This window comes from Phascolarctos cinereus, unplaced genomic scaffold, assembly GCF_003287225.1.
Source record: "Phascolarctos cinereus isolate Bilbo 61053 unplaced genomic scaffold, phaCin_HiC Scaffold_726;HRSCAF=1367, whole genome shotgun sequence".
In the NCBI taxonomy this organism is placed as follows: domain Eukaryota; kingdom Metazoa; phylum Chordata; class Mammalia; order Diprotodontia; family Phascolarctidae; genus Phascolarctos; species Phascolarctos cinereus.
The window spans coordinates 345,667,913-345,688,397 of record NW_027556098.1 but is presented as its reverse complement, the minus strand read 5'-3'; the positions used below and the strand labels follow the sequence as shown (position 1 = coordinate 345,688,397).

Below are 20,485 nucleotides of genomic sequence, written 5' to 3'. Positions count from 1 at the left end.
TAACTCCCTGCTAAGCAGACCAGATTATACCAAAAATATTCATGCAGTGCAGAAAGAGATGTTTTAAATGGAATAGGATCATCAACAGTTTCTATACTTATAGAATTGTTCAGGTTGGAAGAGGACTTAGATATCATTTAGCACCTCTTATAAAAGGGAGAATGGAGTCCAGCAAGGTCAAATGATTCACTTCCTGAAACAAGGTGATATGTTATTTACAATAAAATATTTGGTATTTTTCTACTGTCTAGAAATAACATGCTAAATAATAGAAAAAAATAAATCTTGTTGGTTTTATGACAACTTTATAGTCAGCCATATAGAAGATCATTGAAGAGTTTAATCCAACTCTTTTGGAATTTGATTGCTCATGCAGATATTTTGGGGCATGTCTTCTAAATCAGAAGTTTTTGCCAAGCATATTAAAAAGAAAAGCATTTAAAATCAAGTATTTTTACCTTAATTTGAATGTATTTAATCAATTTATTGAGGATTTCCAGCAGCTGATCATTTCCAACAGGTATGTCTATGAAGAAGAACACAGTTCAGAATCAGAAGTACTTAGGAGTTTGTAGGCAGTTTTAAATTAAAGATCCTCAAGTATATATTTAAAAGGAACCTGATCCTTTTATTTTTCTTAATTAAAAAAAAGTCATAAATCAACACAGAGAAGACTGTATCTGCTTCATTTCTTTATAAATTAAACTTAGGTCTCAGATTAACAATTCTTAACTGGAAAAGAATTCTATTTTAAATGCTTAGGCAAGTATCAAGTGCAATAATTTCCTCTGAATTAAACATTTCACTCTGATTCAATTAATTAATTTCTTAAATTAAATAGCATGAGTTTCTATCGGAAGAGAATCATCCATAAAATTAATTCCAAGAAGATAACTTTACAAAGCATTATTGAATATTTTCTCATAATTGAAATTTCAGGGCATACCTTTCCCCCCCTAAAAAGCTTATGTTCAATAGATTAGATTAACTCATTTATCATAGCTATAGATATACTAACTAACCCGCAGGGTAGAGTAGTTTGTCTACAACATGAATGACACCATTAGTTGTCATGACATCAGATTCTTTCGATTTTACTTCATTCACCAGAAGTGTATTATTTACCTATAAGAGTGAAAAAGGGGAAAATGAAAAACTATGGGATTATTGTTTTTTTGATGAAAGCTACACATAAAATATCCAAATTTAATTATAATATGAATTTATTTCAAATCACTATTGGAAACTATGAAATGAAAGACTTACGCCTTTCAGGAAGATTTTGCTTCCCTGTGTAGTCTTAAGAATGTTTGTGACTCCAGGTTCAAATCCTTTTCCAATGAAAACTCCTGGTGTCAAGTGATAAAGGATAATGTTCTGTAGAGCATTTTTGTCCCCTAGGAAAAATATGAAAGATATTCAAGAAATGTCATTGGAAGGTCATTGTAAGTTGTATTTTCCAAACTCTAACACAGGAAGTGGAATTGTCATAATAGAACATTTCTGTGGCTTTAAATAGGGCTCAGGCATGTGTCTTTTTTTTTTTAATAGTACCACTGTATCATAATCAATGCTGAAACCTAGTCAGTAGTATGAATTTTTTTTTCTAAAATATCAACCCACTGTGTTGGACTTGGATGTGTAAAACATGAGTAAACCACCCCTAAAGCAATATTACAGTATATTATACCAAACCACAGTCAAGTAACAAAATTTATAGGAGGGATATTAAGGAATATATGCATATTTTATATACACAAATGTATAATGAAATATATATATGGCCACATTATATATAGATATTCACATGTACATATGTACATGTATTTGTGTGTATTTCTAGAGGCAGCTTGGTGTAGTAGACAGAGAATTGTCTTTGAAGCCAGGAAAAACTGGGTTCAAGTCCTGCCCATGATATATACTAACTATATGACCCAGGGTACCTCATTCACCTCTCAATTCCTTGGCAATACTGTAAGATTTTTAAATTGCCATGAAAGTATTGACTCATATTGGTAGAGAGAGTTTTTTCACCTAGCAGTTTCCAATACTAATTAGATCAGCAGTTCTGACACTACAAATATAAAAGATCCTATACTCATTAAATTTTTATTGCTGAGCAGTAACTGTAAAATATTGTCTACTCTGATGAACCATGGTGGCAAATTAGAAAACAAACAAACAAACAAGCAAGTTTGAAAAAAAATAGGCTCTTCCACTCTTAACTTTTGTCCTCTTCCTTGCCATTCTGCTACTTCAAAGAAAAAAGAGAAAAGGAAATTGAAGTCAGATCAAATGAAGTCAAGTTCCTATAGGTGAGGAAAACATTAAAGCTGGAAATTAACATGAAGAATGTTGAATACTTCATTGGACTTTTGAAAATGCTATAAAGAAATCACTTAAAATTCAAGAATAATATGCAAAAATCAGAAGTAGACAGAAAACAAATGATGTAATATTTGGCATTCTATAAATAATAGTAACTTTATTAATAGTATATTTGAAAACTGGTTATATTTAACGCTTTAAGTTAACTTACTGCCATAATCCATGTGAACACAGGGGGAGGATAAGTTATGGTATAATTAAAGGGGCACACTGGGTTAATAGTCTAGAGAACTGGGTTTTTGTTTCAGTACTCCTATGACTTGGCTTTCTGACATTGGACAGGGTCATTTCCTTATATGCAAAATAAGTGCAAGAATATTTTCTATCTCTAAAATTCCATTTTTATAAAATTGCAAATTATATTAAAGAGTGATAAAGAATTTCTAATTGTAGAAGTGAAGTACTATGTAGGAAGGAAGTAAAAGACTCAAAGGACTCACTGTAGGCAACATGGTTTATTGGAAAAAGTGTTGGATTTGGAGTCAAACAAACTGGTTTGAAAATTTGACTCTCCTATTCACTAACAATATGTCTGACCTTGAACAAGTCTTTATACTTCTCTGATATTCAATATCTCATCTCTAAAATGAGATGAGGTGCATTAAGTTACCATCTAGTTCATTTTAACTTTAAACTGGTGCATATTTGCCCGCAACACTGTTTTATACTCTCTAATACATTCTACTAACCATTTAGTTCTCTGTGCAAGTATTATATCCCTTAATAATTATACACACTGGGAAGGCTATGACTGTCTTATCTAAATTTTTTTTGTACAGTAGGCTTCTTAATAAATACTTGCTGAATCAAGGAGTTCTTAAACTTGAGAAGCTCTATCATGAAAATTTCATTTTTTTGTACTCACGGATCAGTATTTCTTTTTCTTCATTTGTCAGTCCCTTAAAAGCATCATTGGTTGGCACAAACAAGGTCCATTCTCCTGGTTGTATCAGAATATCTTTCAAATCTGCAGCTTCAAGTAGGTTGAGGAAAATGCTAAGTAAAAGAAAAATACATAGCCTTAAGTACTGATTTACTAAGATGTAGTAATGCTCATTAAACATTGCATTTATTCATAAAAATCTTTTAGTAAAAGAAGCATCAGAGCCCTTCATACAATTTTATGTTTATGATATAAGACTTGGGTAATACTTAAATTGCTTAGGGAAGGGTAGTAGCTATGTATACTATAAATATCTTTTGGTTCTGAACTTCTTTTCCAATAAAATTTGGTCAGTTAATATCCTTACAAAATGAAAACATGTTGGCTCTTTTCAAAGGAATACTATTTGCCAACATTTCTTGCCATTATTGACTTAACCATATTGAAAATGAGGAGAAATTGGCTAAAGTGAATTTGCTAGTTTTCTCTTCATCTTCTCCAATTATTCTGTTCTGAAAAATAAAAGAACATGAGAAGACTCATTTCACTTTGAAAACATTTTCATAGATTCCTCATTTTCAGTTCAGCAGGAGGCTGATGGTTTTTTGAGTAATAATATGAATGTCAAAGCTGAATACTCCTTTGAGGAGGTAATGTTAATAACCTCTTACCTAAAGCGCTTATCCTGTTTCAACGTTTCATGCAGGGATTTCTCAGCGGGTTTGATGATCTCTTGGAATACATGAATAGCACCATTCCTTCCTTGTTTACTTCCTCTAAGCATACATGAATTTTCAATGCAGATGGCCTGACAATGAAATGAAAAACAAATGTTAACCAAACTTCTCTGAAAATTTCAATTTGAAAACTTTTGAGGTGATTTGATTTGTGGATTAACCCTCATAAAGGTACCTAAAACCAAGACCGGGAACAAAAATTTCCATCTTACTTTATTTCTTTCTTTAAAAACTATTTTCTATTGATTTCCTATATTTTTACTTGACCTTCATTTCCAAGTATATGCTACTTCTCTTCCCTATCCAGCAAGCCATTCCTAATAAGAACGATCTAAAAAAGGGGGGGAGGAGTAGTTCAGCAAAACTCAAAATATCCATTTTGTATGGTGACATATGACATATTCTGCACCCACGGTTCCAGAGTCTACTCCCACCAACTCCTACCTCTTCAAAAAGAAAAGGGAACTCATTCCTTACTTTCTAAGTTATCCACAAATTAGCTCCACCTTGCTTGTCTAACTTAATTAGTTATATCTCAAGTTCCAAATTCACTCACATGAAGCATTCACATGAAGCATTTACATGAAGGTATAAGCCTTACCTATCTTTCTACTCTTGTCCCTCCAATTAGAAGCATTTATTAGCAGAGTCTTAATTATAATCTTCATACAAATGTATTCATACTTATATATTCTGCCCTAATGACTCCTCAGAACTCTAGCTCTGCATCATCAAGGGCTTATTAAATATCTCCTTGTGAATGTTACATACCTCTATGTCAAACCCAACGTGTCCAAAAGAGAACTAATTATCTTCCTCCTATACCTTCCTCACACTTCCCTATTTCTGCTGAGGGCATCAACACTCAGTCACCAAGTTCTTAAGTTCAGAGTCATCCAACACTCTTTTCTTTCACCACTGGTGTTTAATCACTTATGAACTCCTTTTCATTCCTTCTCTATAACTTATCTCTCATCATTACATTCCTTTCCAAACACATCAGCCTAGTTCAGGCCCACATTGCCTTTTGCCCAGACTACTGCAATAGTCACTATCAAAATAGCTTTCCCCTTCCAATTTCTCCCCTCTCCAAAGAACCCTTCTATACAACTATGAAAATAATATTCCTAAGCAGAAGTCTGAGCTTGCCACATCTGTGTTTGAAACTTTTCAGTAATTACATATTGACTCAAAAATAAAATTAAAAAAATGCAAGTTGATGTTTAAGGGCCTCCACATTCAGGCTCCAACTTATCTTTCAAGCCCATTTTCACATAACTTCCTTTCACACACTTCATCTTTTAGACAAACTGGACTATTAAATAAATGTTCTTTGAACTCAGCATTCTGTCTCCCGCCTTCACACATTTGCTCATGCTATTTATCCCATGCTCATCACGTACTTCCCTCTCAACTCCACCTCCCTGAATCCCTTATCTTCCTTGAAGTGCTCTTTTCTTTGTGAATCCTTTCCCGTGATCTTTGGTTTTTTTTTTATCTTTGATTCTTATTAGGTAGTACAATTTATAAAATAATTCAACAGGCACTAATCATGTACCTCTTGTGTTCCAGGCATTATAACAGGATTTGAGGCTAAAAATAGAAAAATGACAATACTTTGTGCCTTTAAGGAATGTATATTCTACTCAAGGAAGCAACATTTACTTAAGTCTGTGAATATGTATGTATACATAGTATATATGGATATACTATGTATATATGCATAGTATAATCTATATATATACACATATATATTTATACCATATACACATACATTTACAAAATAATAATTAAAATGGAGGTAACTATTATGAGGATCAGGAGAAAGCCTATGTAGGACATGTCCCTTGATATGTCTTGACAGAAGTTAGAGATTCTAGTAAGAGAAGGTGAGAAGAGAGGACATTGGGTCTGTGCACAGTGCTGGACACAGAGTTGGCACACAATAAATGTTTACAGATTTATTTGTTATTCAATTATATGGTAGTATAAATAGTATCATAGAGGCAGATATGCATTTGTAATAGGAATTAATTAAAACAAAACTTTCTTAGCTTACTCTAATGACATTTGTGAGTTGTCTTGATTGTGGGAAATTTCAGTTCTATGTAATTCTTCTCTTCTCTGCTAAAGCTTAGAACTATGCTATTTTACTCATATTATATTTTTTCATAAGTTGTAAATGGCTATAATTTCCTAAATAAACTGCAAAGCAATCCCTATATAATATAATATGGAATTTGACATGATAGATCCATCTTGGATTAAATGAAAAAATGAAATTTTGGTTGCATAAGAGGACCTGTGTTAAGAGAGTTTCACTTATACATGGTTGCATCACATGGCATGTGGAGCTTAGTATAGTAAAACTTTAGTATAATGAGTAGGGTCAATTAATTCTACTGAATGAATGTGAATAAGCAGTCTGAGAAGTTAAAATCTAAGATTTTTTAATCTCTGTTAATTCTCTCAACTATATACTTAAGACTCAATTTCATAAATTACTCATATCCATAATTTGTATTTCCATGTTCCTTTTTCAAATATTTGCTATCAGAGTGACTTTAATGGAACTTTTGTGAAAGCTTTAATGCGACACCCTCCTCTCGAATGCTTGCCTTTTTCTTGATCCATGGGTTTTCTTTATAGGCTCACAAAATTTTAAGAATTAGAATCACAACAGATTGTGTGGTCCAGCCTATGCTTAAAGCATGATTCTGTCTATATCCCTGACAAATTGTTGTCCAGCCTCTACTTAATGATCCTCGGTAATGAGAACTTGCCAGAAATGCGGGTATGTATAACAGAAAAAAACCCATCAAATAGATCATGGTGGTCTAATAAATCATTAAAATCACAATCTTTTATTAGAGTTATAAATCCATTATAGATATGCTTTTCATTTTACAAGTTTTAGGTTCTATATTACAAAAGAATCAGAGACTATATATATATACATATATATATATACATACATATATACATACATATATACATACATATATAATATTATATCACATACATATACATTTGGATTTATTTTTTACTTGTGAAATCTGCGATGATTGACCTAAAATATGCTAATATAAATATACCCTAAAATATATCCGATATACTTTGTTCCATTGAGGTTGTCATCATCATCATCTGGTATTGCCACTTTTTCCTTTACCCACATTCCTTTCTTGATTCTTTTGATGAATATTGTCCCTGACAGGACCACACTATTTTTGTTAGTTTGTCTTAGAAATCAAACACCTTAGATGCTAATTTTTAACCTCATTTACTCCCATCGCCAACACAGTCTCCCTTACCGTTCGGTAGACAAAAACTCTGAGCTGCTTGCCTCCCAGGGTCTCCAGATGTTGTCCATTGTAAAGCTCATTAAGGCCAACTTTTACTTTCAAAATGTGGTTTTGAAGAATTAATTTAAGAAGGCGCTGATCCATGCTCAGGGTATCATCTACAAATACATTTATTAAGAAAATGAAGACATAGTTCATGCAGAGAATATTAAGCATGATTGGAGTGCAAATTTTTGTGTAGAGTGTAATTCGTTCATTTCCACATCCTTAGTATTTTAATTCACCTAATGGACAAAGTAATGGTTGGTTACCTCAGTTGACTTGGAATTTAAAGAGACAGAAAGACTTGTATACACTGATGGAGAGTTAAGTGAGCAGAACCAGAACTATTTATACTATAATATTAATAAAAATGTACGATTGTGAAGATTTTTATAAATTTATGAAGAATGACATAGGCAGAACCTGGAGGACAATTTATCCAATAAGTCCAACACTATAAAGACAAATAACTTTGAAAGTTGTAAGAACAAAATGACCACCCCTACATACATTTGCACACTTATCTTTATATTGTGCATATGTGTATATGTATATATATTTGTATACAGCCAGTCAGGGAATTTATTTTTCTTCATTATGAATATTTGTTAGAAAGATTTTTCTTTTCTCTCTCTCTTTCTTTTAATAAGTTGGGAAGTGGGAGGGAAAGAAACTAGATTTGTTATTAAAAATAATAATAGAGAAAGGGTGCTATAGATGTGGAATGTTGCATTCCTTTTCAGATGATTTTCAGATAATAACTGTATTGTTAGTCTTATTTAATTGTTTTTACTTTGTTAGAAGAGACCTCTTATAGACAAAGGACAATCTGTGAATGTAACATAAAAAGCAAAAGACATCAACAAAACTTTTAAAAAAAATAAGCTCAGTACTAATTTAGGATGAGATCTTAACTATTTCCTTTGTGAACTAGTCTAGCTGTCCACAGGATAAAATCTGTATGGATAAAAATTTATCTTTGTCTTTTTTCACCCATAGAATACACGTTATTAAGCAAAATACAAAATACTTCTATTCATATAAGATATGGAAAAGAAAAGAGAAGCACGTGAACATTTGTGATCACCTTAAAAGTTCTAAGTCTCTTTAATTTACAATCAATTTCTCTTACTTTTCCAAACTCAATTTAAATAAGCCAAATGTATATGCAGTTATGAATACAATTTTAGTATTGGTGCCAGGGAGTAAGGAGAAACATACATCATAGTTTGTAGATTACAGAGAAGGATCACACCTCACTATATACAGAGATAATACTTGAACCGTAGAGTAATTGAATCCAAAGTTTTTGTCTTGGTGGGACAATTTATAATGAAAATTCAAGAAACTAAAATGAAGAATAATTTAATAAGGATAAAACTTTAATAAGCCACCATATATGAACTACAAAGCATAAGCAATATATAGAAATTAAATTATCCTTTTGTTAAACTTTTATCTTTTTTATCATAAGAAAGAAGCAGGAGTGTAATCAAATGGGGAGGGGGAAATAACATAATACTCACCAGTAAAAGCATTATTTGTAGGAGCCAACAAAGTGTACTCTCCATCAGGCTTTAGATGAGAAGCCAAGCCTAGCTGGGCCATGAGATCTGTGAAGGTGGTTTGCTGTTTTCCAGCAAGTTCAATAACTTGCTTGGCTGTAATATTAATGAATACCATCATCAGATAGGTGACTACTTTCCTTTAAGTTGTCTTCAGGCTAATATTCCTAGACATTTATTTTATCTTTTCTCCTATAAGAAACTTCCTTTTCCCCTCCACACATCCCCCATGCCTAGTGAGTGATTCCTTGGTCCTATTCTTTGGGGTTTTACAGTCACTAGCAAGGAAACTAGAGGAAAAACATCTTTGAGGGCAGAGACTTTTTTTATTTTTAATTTGTGTTTCTGGATCCTAGAATAGTGTCTTACACACAGTAGGCATAGATAAATATTTGTTATGAACACAAGAAAGATGTGCTCCTACTTTTACATCCACCATTTCTTCACATGTTTGTCCCCTGTTTGAGATTCCTTAGTTGCTATGACTACAGCAGTCTTTAATTTCTCATCATTCTGAGCCATGACTTACCAGTTTTCACTCACTTTGGACACAAAGATGGTTTTTAGAATGCTGCTATAAAGACTGGAAATATGATCCAAAATTAATTTATGCTAATAGACCTGCAAAGCCTGGGAAAGTTATATGCAGGAGTGTGCTGGTAAATGTTTGGCAACAAGAGGCAAAAATGTATGCATGTATGCTTTTAAGTTTAATCTCAATATTGACACTTTCTTAAATCCAAGTAACGAACAAGAAATCAAGTCCCAATTTAAAATGATTGTTCTTCCTTAAGGTGTGAAATGCTCACACTGAAAATTTATCCATCAGCTCTCATAAGTAAGTTAAAGCTAACTCCAGGTCCTTATGCTTTGGGTTATATAGAGAGTATATCCATGCATGGAATATCCTCTAATACTAGCTTAAATAAAGTCTCCATAACATTTATTTCACTGTTTAAGTCATGGAGGTCATCATAAAATGACCACTTACTTGAATTTCTGTCAGATACTTTCCATGAGTTTTTATGACCCAGATAATACAGTGGAAAGAATGCTGGATTTGGAGTCAGAGAATCTGGGTTCAAATCTTACCTTTGTCTCTTAATATGAATTTAGACAACTATGGGGCCCAGATTCTTCATTTGTAACACTAGAGAGTTGGACTAGTTGCCTTTTGAAAGCCCCACTCACTCTAAATCTATGATCTTTCTTATGGTTTTTTTAAAAACCCTGAGAAATACTCAGTGGCTAAAATATGACCTCAAATTGTTCCCCTGAGTTCTAATGTTACTAACTAATATTACTATAATTATATCTGTAGCTCTTATTATAGATACAATCATTTTAAATTCCCATTTCTTCCTTTGCTATATTGCCCTTTTCATTTGTCCTTCTTCCCACTTGGCTCAATCCACATTTTATTAACCATATAATGCTTTAAAGAGCTTTTCTGACAGAATCCCAATAGACTAGATAACACAAGCAATATTATCTCTATTTTGTAGATGAGAAAACAGGTGAGGCAAATAGTTCATGGCCATACAGCTTGTACTAAATGAGCAAAGACTTCTGTTTTTGTCTTTGCGTCTCTAGTTCCCAGGGGCATGGAGTGGACAGTTAATTCTTTTTAATTGGATTGTTAGTTTGGATTCAATCAGGATTTGAACCGGGCCTCTTCTGACTACAAGTCCAGTGCTCCTTTGATGATGCCATGTTGCCTTTCCAACCATAAGAATAGTAAGCAAAACCAATTCTTACCAGAATCAGGAATTAGCACCTGGTCGATTAAGTGGATGACCCCATTATTTGTGACAATATCCTTGCGGTTTACCATTTTGACCCCATTGACTGACAGACTTTCACCATCACAGCCAATTTCAATTGTATTTCCTTCCAGAGTCTCAAACACTGCACCACCCATGATGGCCTCAGAACATTGGAGAGTGTTTAAAATATGGTATTTCAGGAGAGCTAGAGGCCAAGCAAGAAAAAGAGGAAACATTTAAATAATAGGATATGATACTAAAGCCTTAACTGCTATTCAGAAAGACAATTCTGTATGCCAAACAGCTGAAATCAGTAGATCATCTGTACATATTGATTAATACAGGCTTTCAAATTATGCCTAACTTTTTCTAGGATAGTTATTTTCATCAAATAGGACAAATGAAGAACCTATCCCAGTAAATAGTGGGAAGAATATAGACTCAGGAAATGACTAGTGGTCTTAGGAAATATTATGCTTTGTGTGCAGCAGTGGTATGGGGAAAGAGGAGTAAATTTCCAGCTGCCATGGTAAAAATATTGCTAAATTAGTAATATAAATGCAGGGGAAATAGTCTTGGAGCCAGGCCTTTAAGGGTGGAATTACTAATTAGTGATCCCAGTTCTGAAATATTCAACATCTGTAGACAGTCTGTGAAAAGGCTGAGACTGGGAAGAGATCATTGTTGTCTATGAATGCAAACAGCTTTCCCAAGGACCAAAGTTGACCTCTGGGATGTGGCATGTGGATACTTTTACATAGATAACAAGGGTATTGTTGTAGAACCTGAAGAAGGATGTCATATTCATATGCATATGAGTGCGTGTGTATATTCTATAAAAAATGGGCATATGGACTGTAGCTTTTACTTGTGAATATCTGCTTGCAAATATGTAAACTCGTTTACACATTTCTTGAGCTTAAGTTTAAGAGCTGCAGTCCCTTTGAGAATATAGAAAGCCTGTAGTCTGTAAAGTCTCTCTTTAGTCTTCTAATAGCTCTTCCTACTACATTAAATAAAGTGAGTTCAAGTGAAAAAAAAAGATGAAGTGTGTCAGACTAAATATCTTAAATTCAAATTGAAATAGGGAAAGATAAGCCAATTTTCATTAGTGCCTGAGGAGCAGGCTGGTAACTCATTTAAGCCCTGAGGGAACCACCTGCAAGGCTAAATTCTATTTTCTATCAAAAATAAAATTTGATCAGTATGTCTAAGTGATTAGTATTAGTTTAAAAAATGAATATAAGATGATTTAACACTTCTTAAAAATGTTTGTTTATCCTTTTAAAATAGTTACAGTTTATTTCTATGAAGATAATTTTAAAGGCTATGAATCTTAGGATTTGCTTTTTTTATCTTTGAAAAAATGTATCATTTATTTGTACACTTAAAAAGTTGTACATTGAAACTTATAATACAGTTCCTTAAAAGCTACTTATCACTGGAAGAATTGCTAGGGAAAAGGGAGGGTGTTACCTTTTTCTGTTGATCATTAGGAAAAATTAAAGGAATAAGCAAAAAGATAGTATTTTTTTTTAAATTTAAGGAATTTTTTCTAGGTATAAAATTTATAAATAAAAAAACAAATTCACAAATTTCTTTGAATATTAAATAAAAATTTACTTAACAATCTCCAACAGAATACCTCCAGCTAACACTAGCTGTACAATGGTACAGCACTTTTACTGATATGTTAAAAATTGCAGTGTTCAAAGGATGCACTCATAAAATATTTCTTAGCCATTTGCAATTTTTAAACTGTGCTAAAGTGGATTTCATTTATATTGATAAAACCCCTACAATGCCACAGAGGCTAGAAAAAAAGTAAAAGATGAAAAATAAGTCAAAGGGGTAGAAATAATTATTTTTACAAGATACTTGCACACATGAATTATCTTCAAAATATGTAAAAACCTCTGTAAACTAGTGCTGTGTCCAAGACATCTATCAAACAAAATTGTAGCAAAGGAAATCTTTTTTATCTTCTCCTGAGTGCTTAACATTAAAATTTGAAAATATAATGCTAGGACTTGCTTTTAATTTGATATTAGTAGTCCATCTGTATTTCAAAGGTTTGTTTATTTGTTTGTTTAAATATACTTAAGAGGTTACTTAAGGAAAATGTTTTTTCATGGTCCCTACCCAGGCAAAGTCAAAATACTATGGGTTGTACAAGTTCATCTCGTTTCTGTTTCTTCCTAGAATAGCCAAGTGTGATAAAAGGAAAGAAAATGTCAATACCTTCAGAAGCTACTTTATCCCCCATGATCCTTTCCAGCACACCCCTTGGGAGCTTTTCAAAAGCTTCATTAGTGGGAGCAAAGAGTGTGAAGTGACCATCCCTTCCAAGTGCTTCCAGTAGGTCTGATGTGATGGCAGCTGCCTAAAACACAAATGTGGGAATGACTAAAATACAAAATGTAGGAATCACCTACTATGGCATAGTAAAATCTGATTTGATTGGCATAGTTACAAATCCTTTGGGGATTTGTTCTGTGAAGTTTGGATTCAGTCAAAGGCCGGCATCCAAAGACCTCGATGGCCACATGTGGCTTCGAGGCCTCAGGTTCCCCACCCCTGTGTAACTATGCCAATCAAATCAGCTTTCTCCTCTCCCTCTAATGCCTACTTTTCTCTCTTTTGTTCCATTCTTTTTTCCTTTTCTTCCTCTTATTTTGAATCCCATTTGATAATAGGTATTCAATCAATACTTGCTGTATTGAATTGAATCATCATTATTATTGATTACCCAGAGGTTACTTCTTGTTTTATGATCCAGTGAGAGAAGGGGAAGGATAAGGATTTCATTAATATGGGCTATCTCCAGATGAGCAAATTGCCTCTATCAATACAGATCAATACCTTTAGTATTTGGGAATTGCTCAGAACACTGAGAAGCCAAGTGACTTGTCCTGGTTCATTCAACCGGTGTGTGTCAGAGATTGTATTTTGAACCCAGGTCTTTCTAAGTCCGAGGCCATATCTTTACCCACTATGTCAGAGCTGCCTCTAAAGATGCTAATACAAAACATTTTCCAAACATTAACACACTATACAAACGTGAGCTATTGTTATGATGATGATAATTCAATTTTTATTATTTTGTTCTTAACATTTTATCTTTGAAAATGATGCAATGACTTCAATTCAGGAAAAAGATTTTCCCTGTTCACATGGAAAAAACAATGTAATTTCAAGAAATGTATTAGCAATCATGACCAAATTTAGCAATGTTCTTAATTCCAAAAGGATTTGTAAAAGTAATTCAGATGAAAGACAATTCATTTATTGTGTTTTTCCTTATGTCCTCCCTCTACTGTCCACCCACACACACACTTACTCGAAAAGATGAAAGATCATCTTCTGCCTCAAGGAAATCTTGGATGGAAGTACCAATCTGTGTTAGGACACGGTCAATGACATGGACAACACCATTTGTTGCAATCTGGTTGCCATGGATAATTCGAGCACAGTTAACAGTAACAACCTATAATTTATTGTGAAAAAAGGGCAGAATTCAGAGACATCATTAACTGCCAGGCAGAATAGTCTTTGCCAATTTCTTAGAATATAGCTTAGTAAATAGTACCTCACAAAACGTTATGAAAATACCAAACGAAGTAAAATCTTTCATTCTATTTATGAAGGCATATGTCCCTCTATGTCTACAGAAGTAAAAGGGTATAATGGAAACAACTTGCCAAATAATTCAGATGCTAGGTTGCCACTTCTGAAGACTCCATATAATTGAAATAAAAATGTTTGCTTCCTCAGATAATTGCCTTGATTCTTTATTTTTCTTTATAAAGATATGTTTTTCTTTATATAGATATAAGCTGTGACATTATTTTAAAATTGTTTTGTTTTCAAAGCAATCTTTGATTCAAGAACAAAAATTTTCTATTATGTCCCTTCCCCACCATTCACATGGTCACAAGCTATTCTAAAATGATGTTTTGGCTAGTACTTTGAAAAAAGTAGCCATCAATTTACCAGATTAACAAAAACTAAGATAGGAAACCGATAACCAGGAAAATATAAGTGCCTTTTCTAGCCACATCTTAATTATCACGGCCCCATCACCGCTCCTCAACCTTCCTGAGATGTAGTTGTTGTAGGATCCTCCAGGACATCATGTCTCACTTTGCAATAATATCTCTTTTCAAACACACAAGTTGTTATTACATAGAATGGAGGAAAAAAATGGGGATGAAAAGTACCATATTCCATCTCTGGCAATCTTACTAGGTGTGCAGAATGTTTGTTTCAGATATATTAACTACAACAGCTGTAGGTTGCCTGTTAAAAAAAATAATCCAATTTCACATTGATAGTGTTGCAGAAGGCAAGAGATGTGATATGAACAACTTCATGTCTTCTTGATAATCATTTGTTAACATCACACTTTCATTATATTGTACATGTAATCTATATATTAAAATTAAGATGCAGAATCATGACACAGCGCCAAATATCCTCACATTGATTTCTTTGAATATATCCAAACATATGCATAGGCTAGGAACTAATAATCCAGAAAAGTGTAAGACGTTTAAATCAAACTTACTCCATTAGGATAATGGTTAATAAAGAGCCCAAGATTGTTGTACATGGAGGGAACAATCATCCCATTTTTCAAATCCTTCGTCAACATTCTCTTGTTTACCATATGGCTATGTAAAGCATTCAACAATTCAACATTGACGTTGCTCTCCAAACCCCTACGGATATCCTGGAGGAAGAACAAAATGGTAGAAATTTGATTTATTAATGATTATTAAAATTTTTGACATGTAAATCATACCAGTTCTAGTCTTTTATTTTTGATTGCAGCATTCGTTTGTTAAAGTAAAGTTGACATAAACATGACCTAAAATTACATTAGAATGCTCACTCTTCTTTGATTAGCAAAAATCGGTAACTACATTTACAACTTGTTAAAATTGTTTGGCCTGTTACAATGCCTGGCACATGATATGCACTCAAGGAATGGCTACTTAATGAATCTGAGTATAAAATAAGCACTCATATAGGAGAATTAATTCTTTTGTGCCAAATAAGAAAAAATAATGATAATTATATTTTATTATATTATGTATTATTATATATAAATGTAATGATAATAAGTTTATTGTTATGATATTTTATAGTTTTCAAAGACCTTTCACATGCAGTATCTCAGACATGAATTCAGGGAGCTGTGAACCCTAAGAATATGCCTAGGTATTATCAATGATTATAAATAGCTTTGATCTAACTCATTTTTACCTGGAGTGGTGAAGATAAGGTATTTTAACTCCATTTTATAGATATGATGCATAGATTCTTATACCCTCTGTCAATGTTTTTAAATGAAGAAATCTAAGACAAAAATTCAAGGCTTCTAACTACCTAAATAAATTACTGCATGCTATTCAGTCTCCCTCATTTTATACCAACGCACATTTTTTGACCTGACCTATGAATTCACTTGTATAAGGAACTCCCAATAACGAAACTACCTCTGCCAATACAGGTTCACCTGATCTGGGTAACTGGAAACTGAATGATGTTCCCTGCATTATGCAGCTATGTTCTGAGAGAAACAGGATTGAACTCATATCTTCCTGAATTCAAAGCTTGCTTTCTAGTCATTATCTGACATAACCTCTCATCTATATGCACATTCAAAAACCTTGAAATTAGATTATTTTCTAAAAATACCATGTTTTTAAAATTTATTTGTCCTGAAAAATATGTATTGAACTAATTATACCTTATTAATTCCTCCTAATTAGTACTTCAGCTGCTTACTAAGATTACATCGAAAGCCTCTATAAACATCTACCCCCTACCCCAAAACAACAACAAAATTAACCAAGAAGAAATATAGATAAAGTTCCCTTTGGGTAAACTCTCTGGCTTTTTCTCTGCTCTACCATTTTCATCCTATAGACACTGAATATATAGACTCTGGTTTTTTCAATCTTTGTTAAAGGTATGAAACTGTCTGTATATATATATATATATATATATATATATATACATATGGATGAGGATGTTCACCTATGTGCATATCACAAGTTTTAAAATATGAAATTCAAGTGTTTTTTAGTCTCAGGTCTATCCACTGTTTTAATTTTTTGCTTGTTTTGGAGGCAGTTGGGGTTAAGTGACTTGCCTAGGGTCATACAGTGTCTGAGGCCAGATTTGAACTCAAGTCCTCCTGATTCCAGGCCAGTGCTCTATCCACTGTGCTACCTAGCTGCCCTTATCATCATTAGATATAAAAAGTAAACATCATTGAGTGTCAAGAAGCATTAGTAGTAGTAATAATAATAAAAACAATAATAATAATAAGCAATTACAGAATCCAAGTTGTCCCAAGCTTCATTACTTGGCGCAAAGAAAGTGTAGGATCCTTTTCCTTCAATCTCTTCTCTCAGTTTTGATACATCAGAATATCCTTGAGTTGTAGTAGCTCCCACAATGCCCAGGGTGCCATAAACATGGTCAATAGGCAAAACTGAAAAAAAATTAGGAAATAACATGCACTTTAGTATAGTATGGACATAGCATTTTATTACTATTATTTTAACTTTATCTCCTGTAACAAAATACATTTAATTTTGTCTACTTCACCAATAAATCATACTTAGCATGAAATGAAAGTTGGCCTCTTGCCTTTACATTAAAAAAATTTCATATGGAACTATGAGCAGGGTTTGCATGAAGACAAAGATGACATAAGTATCAAACATGCAAACACAAATTGAGGGTTGTAGCTAATACACTGAATGACAGACAGAGTCAGGAATTAACACGGTCTCACTGGAATAAAACAATAGGATCAAAATCAATGAGAATAAACCCAACAGGGATGATAGCAGGAGAGTCCGAAGGGACCTTAGCAGTCTCCCAGTCAAGTAATCCTAGTGTTACAAATGAAGAAACTGAATCCTAGAATGCTAAAGTGGCACAGGCAGTGCATTGCTAAGGGAGGATTCAAGGCCAGGCCCAGGCCCTCTGATTCCAAAGCCAATGCTCTTTCCACCATATCGTTCTCCCACCCTTAATGTCAAGTTCAAGACCATGATTAGGCTACAAAATGAATTATAGAAGGAATAAATGAGGAAGACCTGAATCAACAGTCAATCATATGAAAAGAAAGTCCTAGTGTTTTTAACTGATAAGAAGTTCAGTATGAGATAAAGTTATGACATAATTTGTAGAAAACTCAATAAAATCTTAATTTGTTTAATAGAAATGGAGGCCCCAGGACAAGGGAAGTAGTTGTCTCCTCTGTACTCTTCATTAGTCACACCACACCTGTTCTTGTTTGCTACATTTTAATCAGTACCCTGACAATCTGGAGCCTATCTTAAAGAGTCTGACTGGCTTGCTGAGGATAAATCATAGTATCAGTATGAGTATGGATTTGAGCAACTAGGTGTTGCAGTGGATAGAGTACTGGTTTTGGAATCAGGAAGATCCAGATTCAAATCTAGCCTCAGATACCCACTAGTCATGGGACCCTAAATACTTCACTTAATTGCTCTCTGCCTCAGTTTCTGCATATGTAAGATAGGGATAATAATTGCACCTACTTTCTAGGCTTGTTGTAAGGATAAAATTGGTTAATATTAATAAAGAACTTAACAATAAATAATACTAAATATTGATATTGTTTGCCTATCTTCAAATATCTGAGAGACTTATATGGAAGAAGAAATAGGCATATTTTTTCCCTAGAAGGTAGAACTAGGTGATCTATTAAAATTATAAGGAATCATATTTTGGTTTGATAAAGTCTAACAATAAAAATATTTTTTAAAAAAGAATAGGCTACTTTATTAAATAATAGATTTTCTGTCATTGTAAGTGGTCAAAAATTGTCAAGAAGTCTCACTGCCTGATATATTTTATTTAGATGGTTTCTGCATTGGGAGGGTGATTGTATGAGATGACCTACCAAGTTTATGTCAGAATGTAAGCCCCTTGAGAATAGTCATTGTTTCATTCTTTGACTTTGTATTCCTGGGCCGTAGCATAGTACCTGACAACTTGTAGCTGCTTACTAAATGCTTGTTGATTTAATAAATGATATTTAATGAATTTGAAACAAAAAGAAAATTAATAATTTGATTCAGAAGGAGAAGGCATATAGTAAGTATAATCTCTAATAATCATCCAATGGAGTCACAGATAAACCTGATTGACAAAGCTAAAGCCTCCACTCAAAGTCTGGACAAAATTGACCTGATATACACATCTCAAAGATTTCACATTCTGAAATGCATACTGTGATTATTTCATTTGTGGAAAAGTCTATTTAGCTTTTCTTCCCCAAGTGACATTGGCTTTGTATATTCCTCAGTTTCCCCCACAAGATCTACTCCATGTTGGAATTCTGTAATTGATATTTTACCTGCTGGGCAGCCTTCCATGCCTTCCATTTTCATGTAGCCAGGGCAACATTCATATAACACGGTCCTGTATGCAGGAGGAAAGGAAGAAATCAAATAGGGAAAAGACTATAATTAGCTTCACGAGCATTTTTTGCCCCTATGGTTTTAGTTGACAGGCTAGGTAACATTTTTGTCCCTTTAGTATATAAATTACTTCGCACTAGTACATTTAAAACTCATGAAGGAACATTGACTTTTCAGGACGGCAGAACATCCTTTAACAATAAAATATCATGAGGAAGAACAATTTAGTTCCTAAAGAGGATTAATTGATTTCAATTATTCAAACTGATTACCAGTATTTAGAGCTTAAAGGGAGACATCAAATATATTTCTATTTAGCTGTATTTGTACAGAAAATCTGAGAAAACCAGATGGCAGATGAAATTTAAAACTGACTAAAGAGCAATAAGCCTCAAGAAAATGTTTTGATGTTCAAAATCAACAAATTAAATTGTGCTTAGTTCAAAGGGAATTCATAGAATTAGGTAATAGACATAATTCAAACAGGAATAATTAATGCTGTTTCAATTTTCTGGTTATTTCAGGTAAAATTATTAAGTTTGCCAGAATAAAATAAATAGTGGTTACAATTCTTCATTTCTTTCTACTTTTGCAGAGCTGACCTTTAGGTTATCAAATTCCATTTGGTAACTAAAGCCCCTGGGGATCTTAAGGGCCTAATCTAGAAAGTTTACTTTTAATTACAATGAAACTGCATTTTTGACAGTTAATAGAAACTTGGAGTGGGATGATGCATCAGTATATAATTAGATGAGGAAGGAATATTGATGCGTAAGGAAAAAATACAAAAATCCTTTTGGGAAACAAAAAGAAAAATCTCTAAGTCACTATTCTAGAAGATACTTTGTAGATTCAACACTACATCAATAATTTAACATATTTTGTTCATTTTTAGTTTCATTGTACTTAGCTTGTTGATCAATTGATTGAATTGTCCTATGCATACCAGTGATTGCTATTAATAGTACCATGTTAAGAAGAGATTTGAAGCATTTGGAAGAAAAATAACAAAAATATTCTTATTAATAAACTTTAATAAAACAAGGAAATGCCATTTATAATGGTAACAGCTCATTTAGCTGTTATCAGATATCAGCACCAGTTATAACAGCTGTTTTCTTTTTAATAGCAATAAAGAGGGTCAATAGATTAAGTCTGTCCAAATCAGGGGTAGAGATAATTATGGTACTGCTAGCAATTTAGAGCTCCCAGTCTGACCCTCAATCTGGTTTTGTGTCTGTCTTTTCTTAGCTGTAGTGGTTTTATGTAAAACATCTGGAACAATTAGAGTGGATGGGTGAAGAAGAAGAGAAGGGGAAAAAATCAAC

General features: G+C 33.1%; 1 protein-coding gene across 7 annotated transcripts in view; it reads right to left on the bottom strand.

Moving 5' to 3' along the window:
• Window positions 1–20,485, bottom strand: part of POSTN (periostin) — a 44,966-nt gene that overhangs the window by 17,044 nt on the left and 7,437 nt on the right. For all 7 annotated transcript variants that reach the window (XM_020969960.2, XM_020969963.2, XM_020969962.2 and 4 more), the window contains exons 3-15: window positions 19,094–19,158; window positions 17,034–17,191; window positions 15,254–15,418; window positions 14,027–14,173; window positions 12,928–13,069; window positions 10,679–10,891; window positions 8,882–9,016; window positions 7,323–7,471; window positions 3,943–4,079; window positions 3,254–3,384; window positions 1,267–1,397; window positions 1,023–1,125; window positions 459–526 (exon numbers count right to left, since the gene is read on the bottom strand). In XM_020969960.2, coding sequence (XP_020825619.1) covers window positions 459–526; window positions 1,023–1,125; window positions 1,267–1,397; window positions 3,254–3,384; window positions 3,943–4,079; window positions 7,323–7,471; window positions 8,882–9,016; window positions 10,679–10,891; window positions 12,928–13,069; window positions 14,027–14,173; window positions 15,254–15,418; window positions 17,034–17,191; window positions 19,094–19,158 — 1,744 coding nt within the window. The remainder of the gene's footprint in view (window positions 1–458; window positions 527–1,022; window positions 1,126–1,266; window positions 1,398–3,253; window positions 3,385–3,942; window positions 4,080–7,322; window positions 7,472–8,881; window positions 9,017–10,678; window positions 10,892–12,927; window positions 13,070–14,026; window positions 14,174–15,253; window positions 15,419–17,033; window positions 17,192–19,093; window positions 19,159–20,485) is intronic.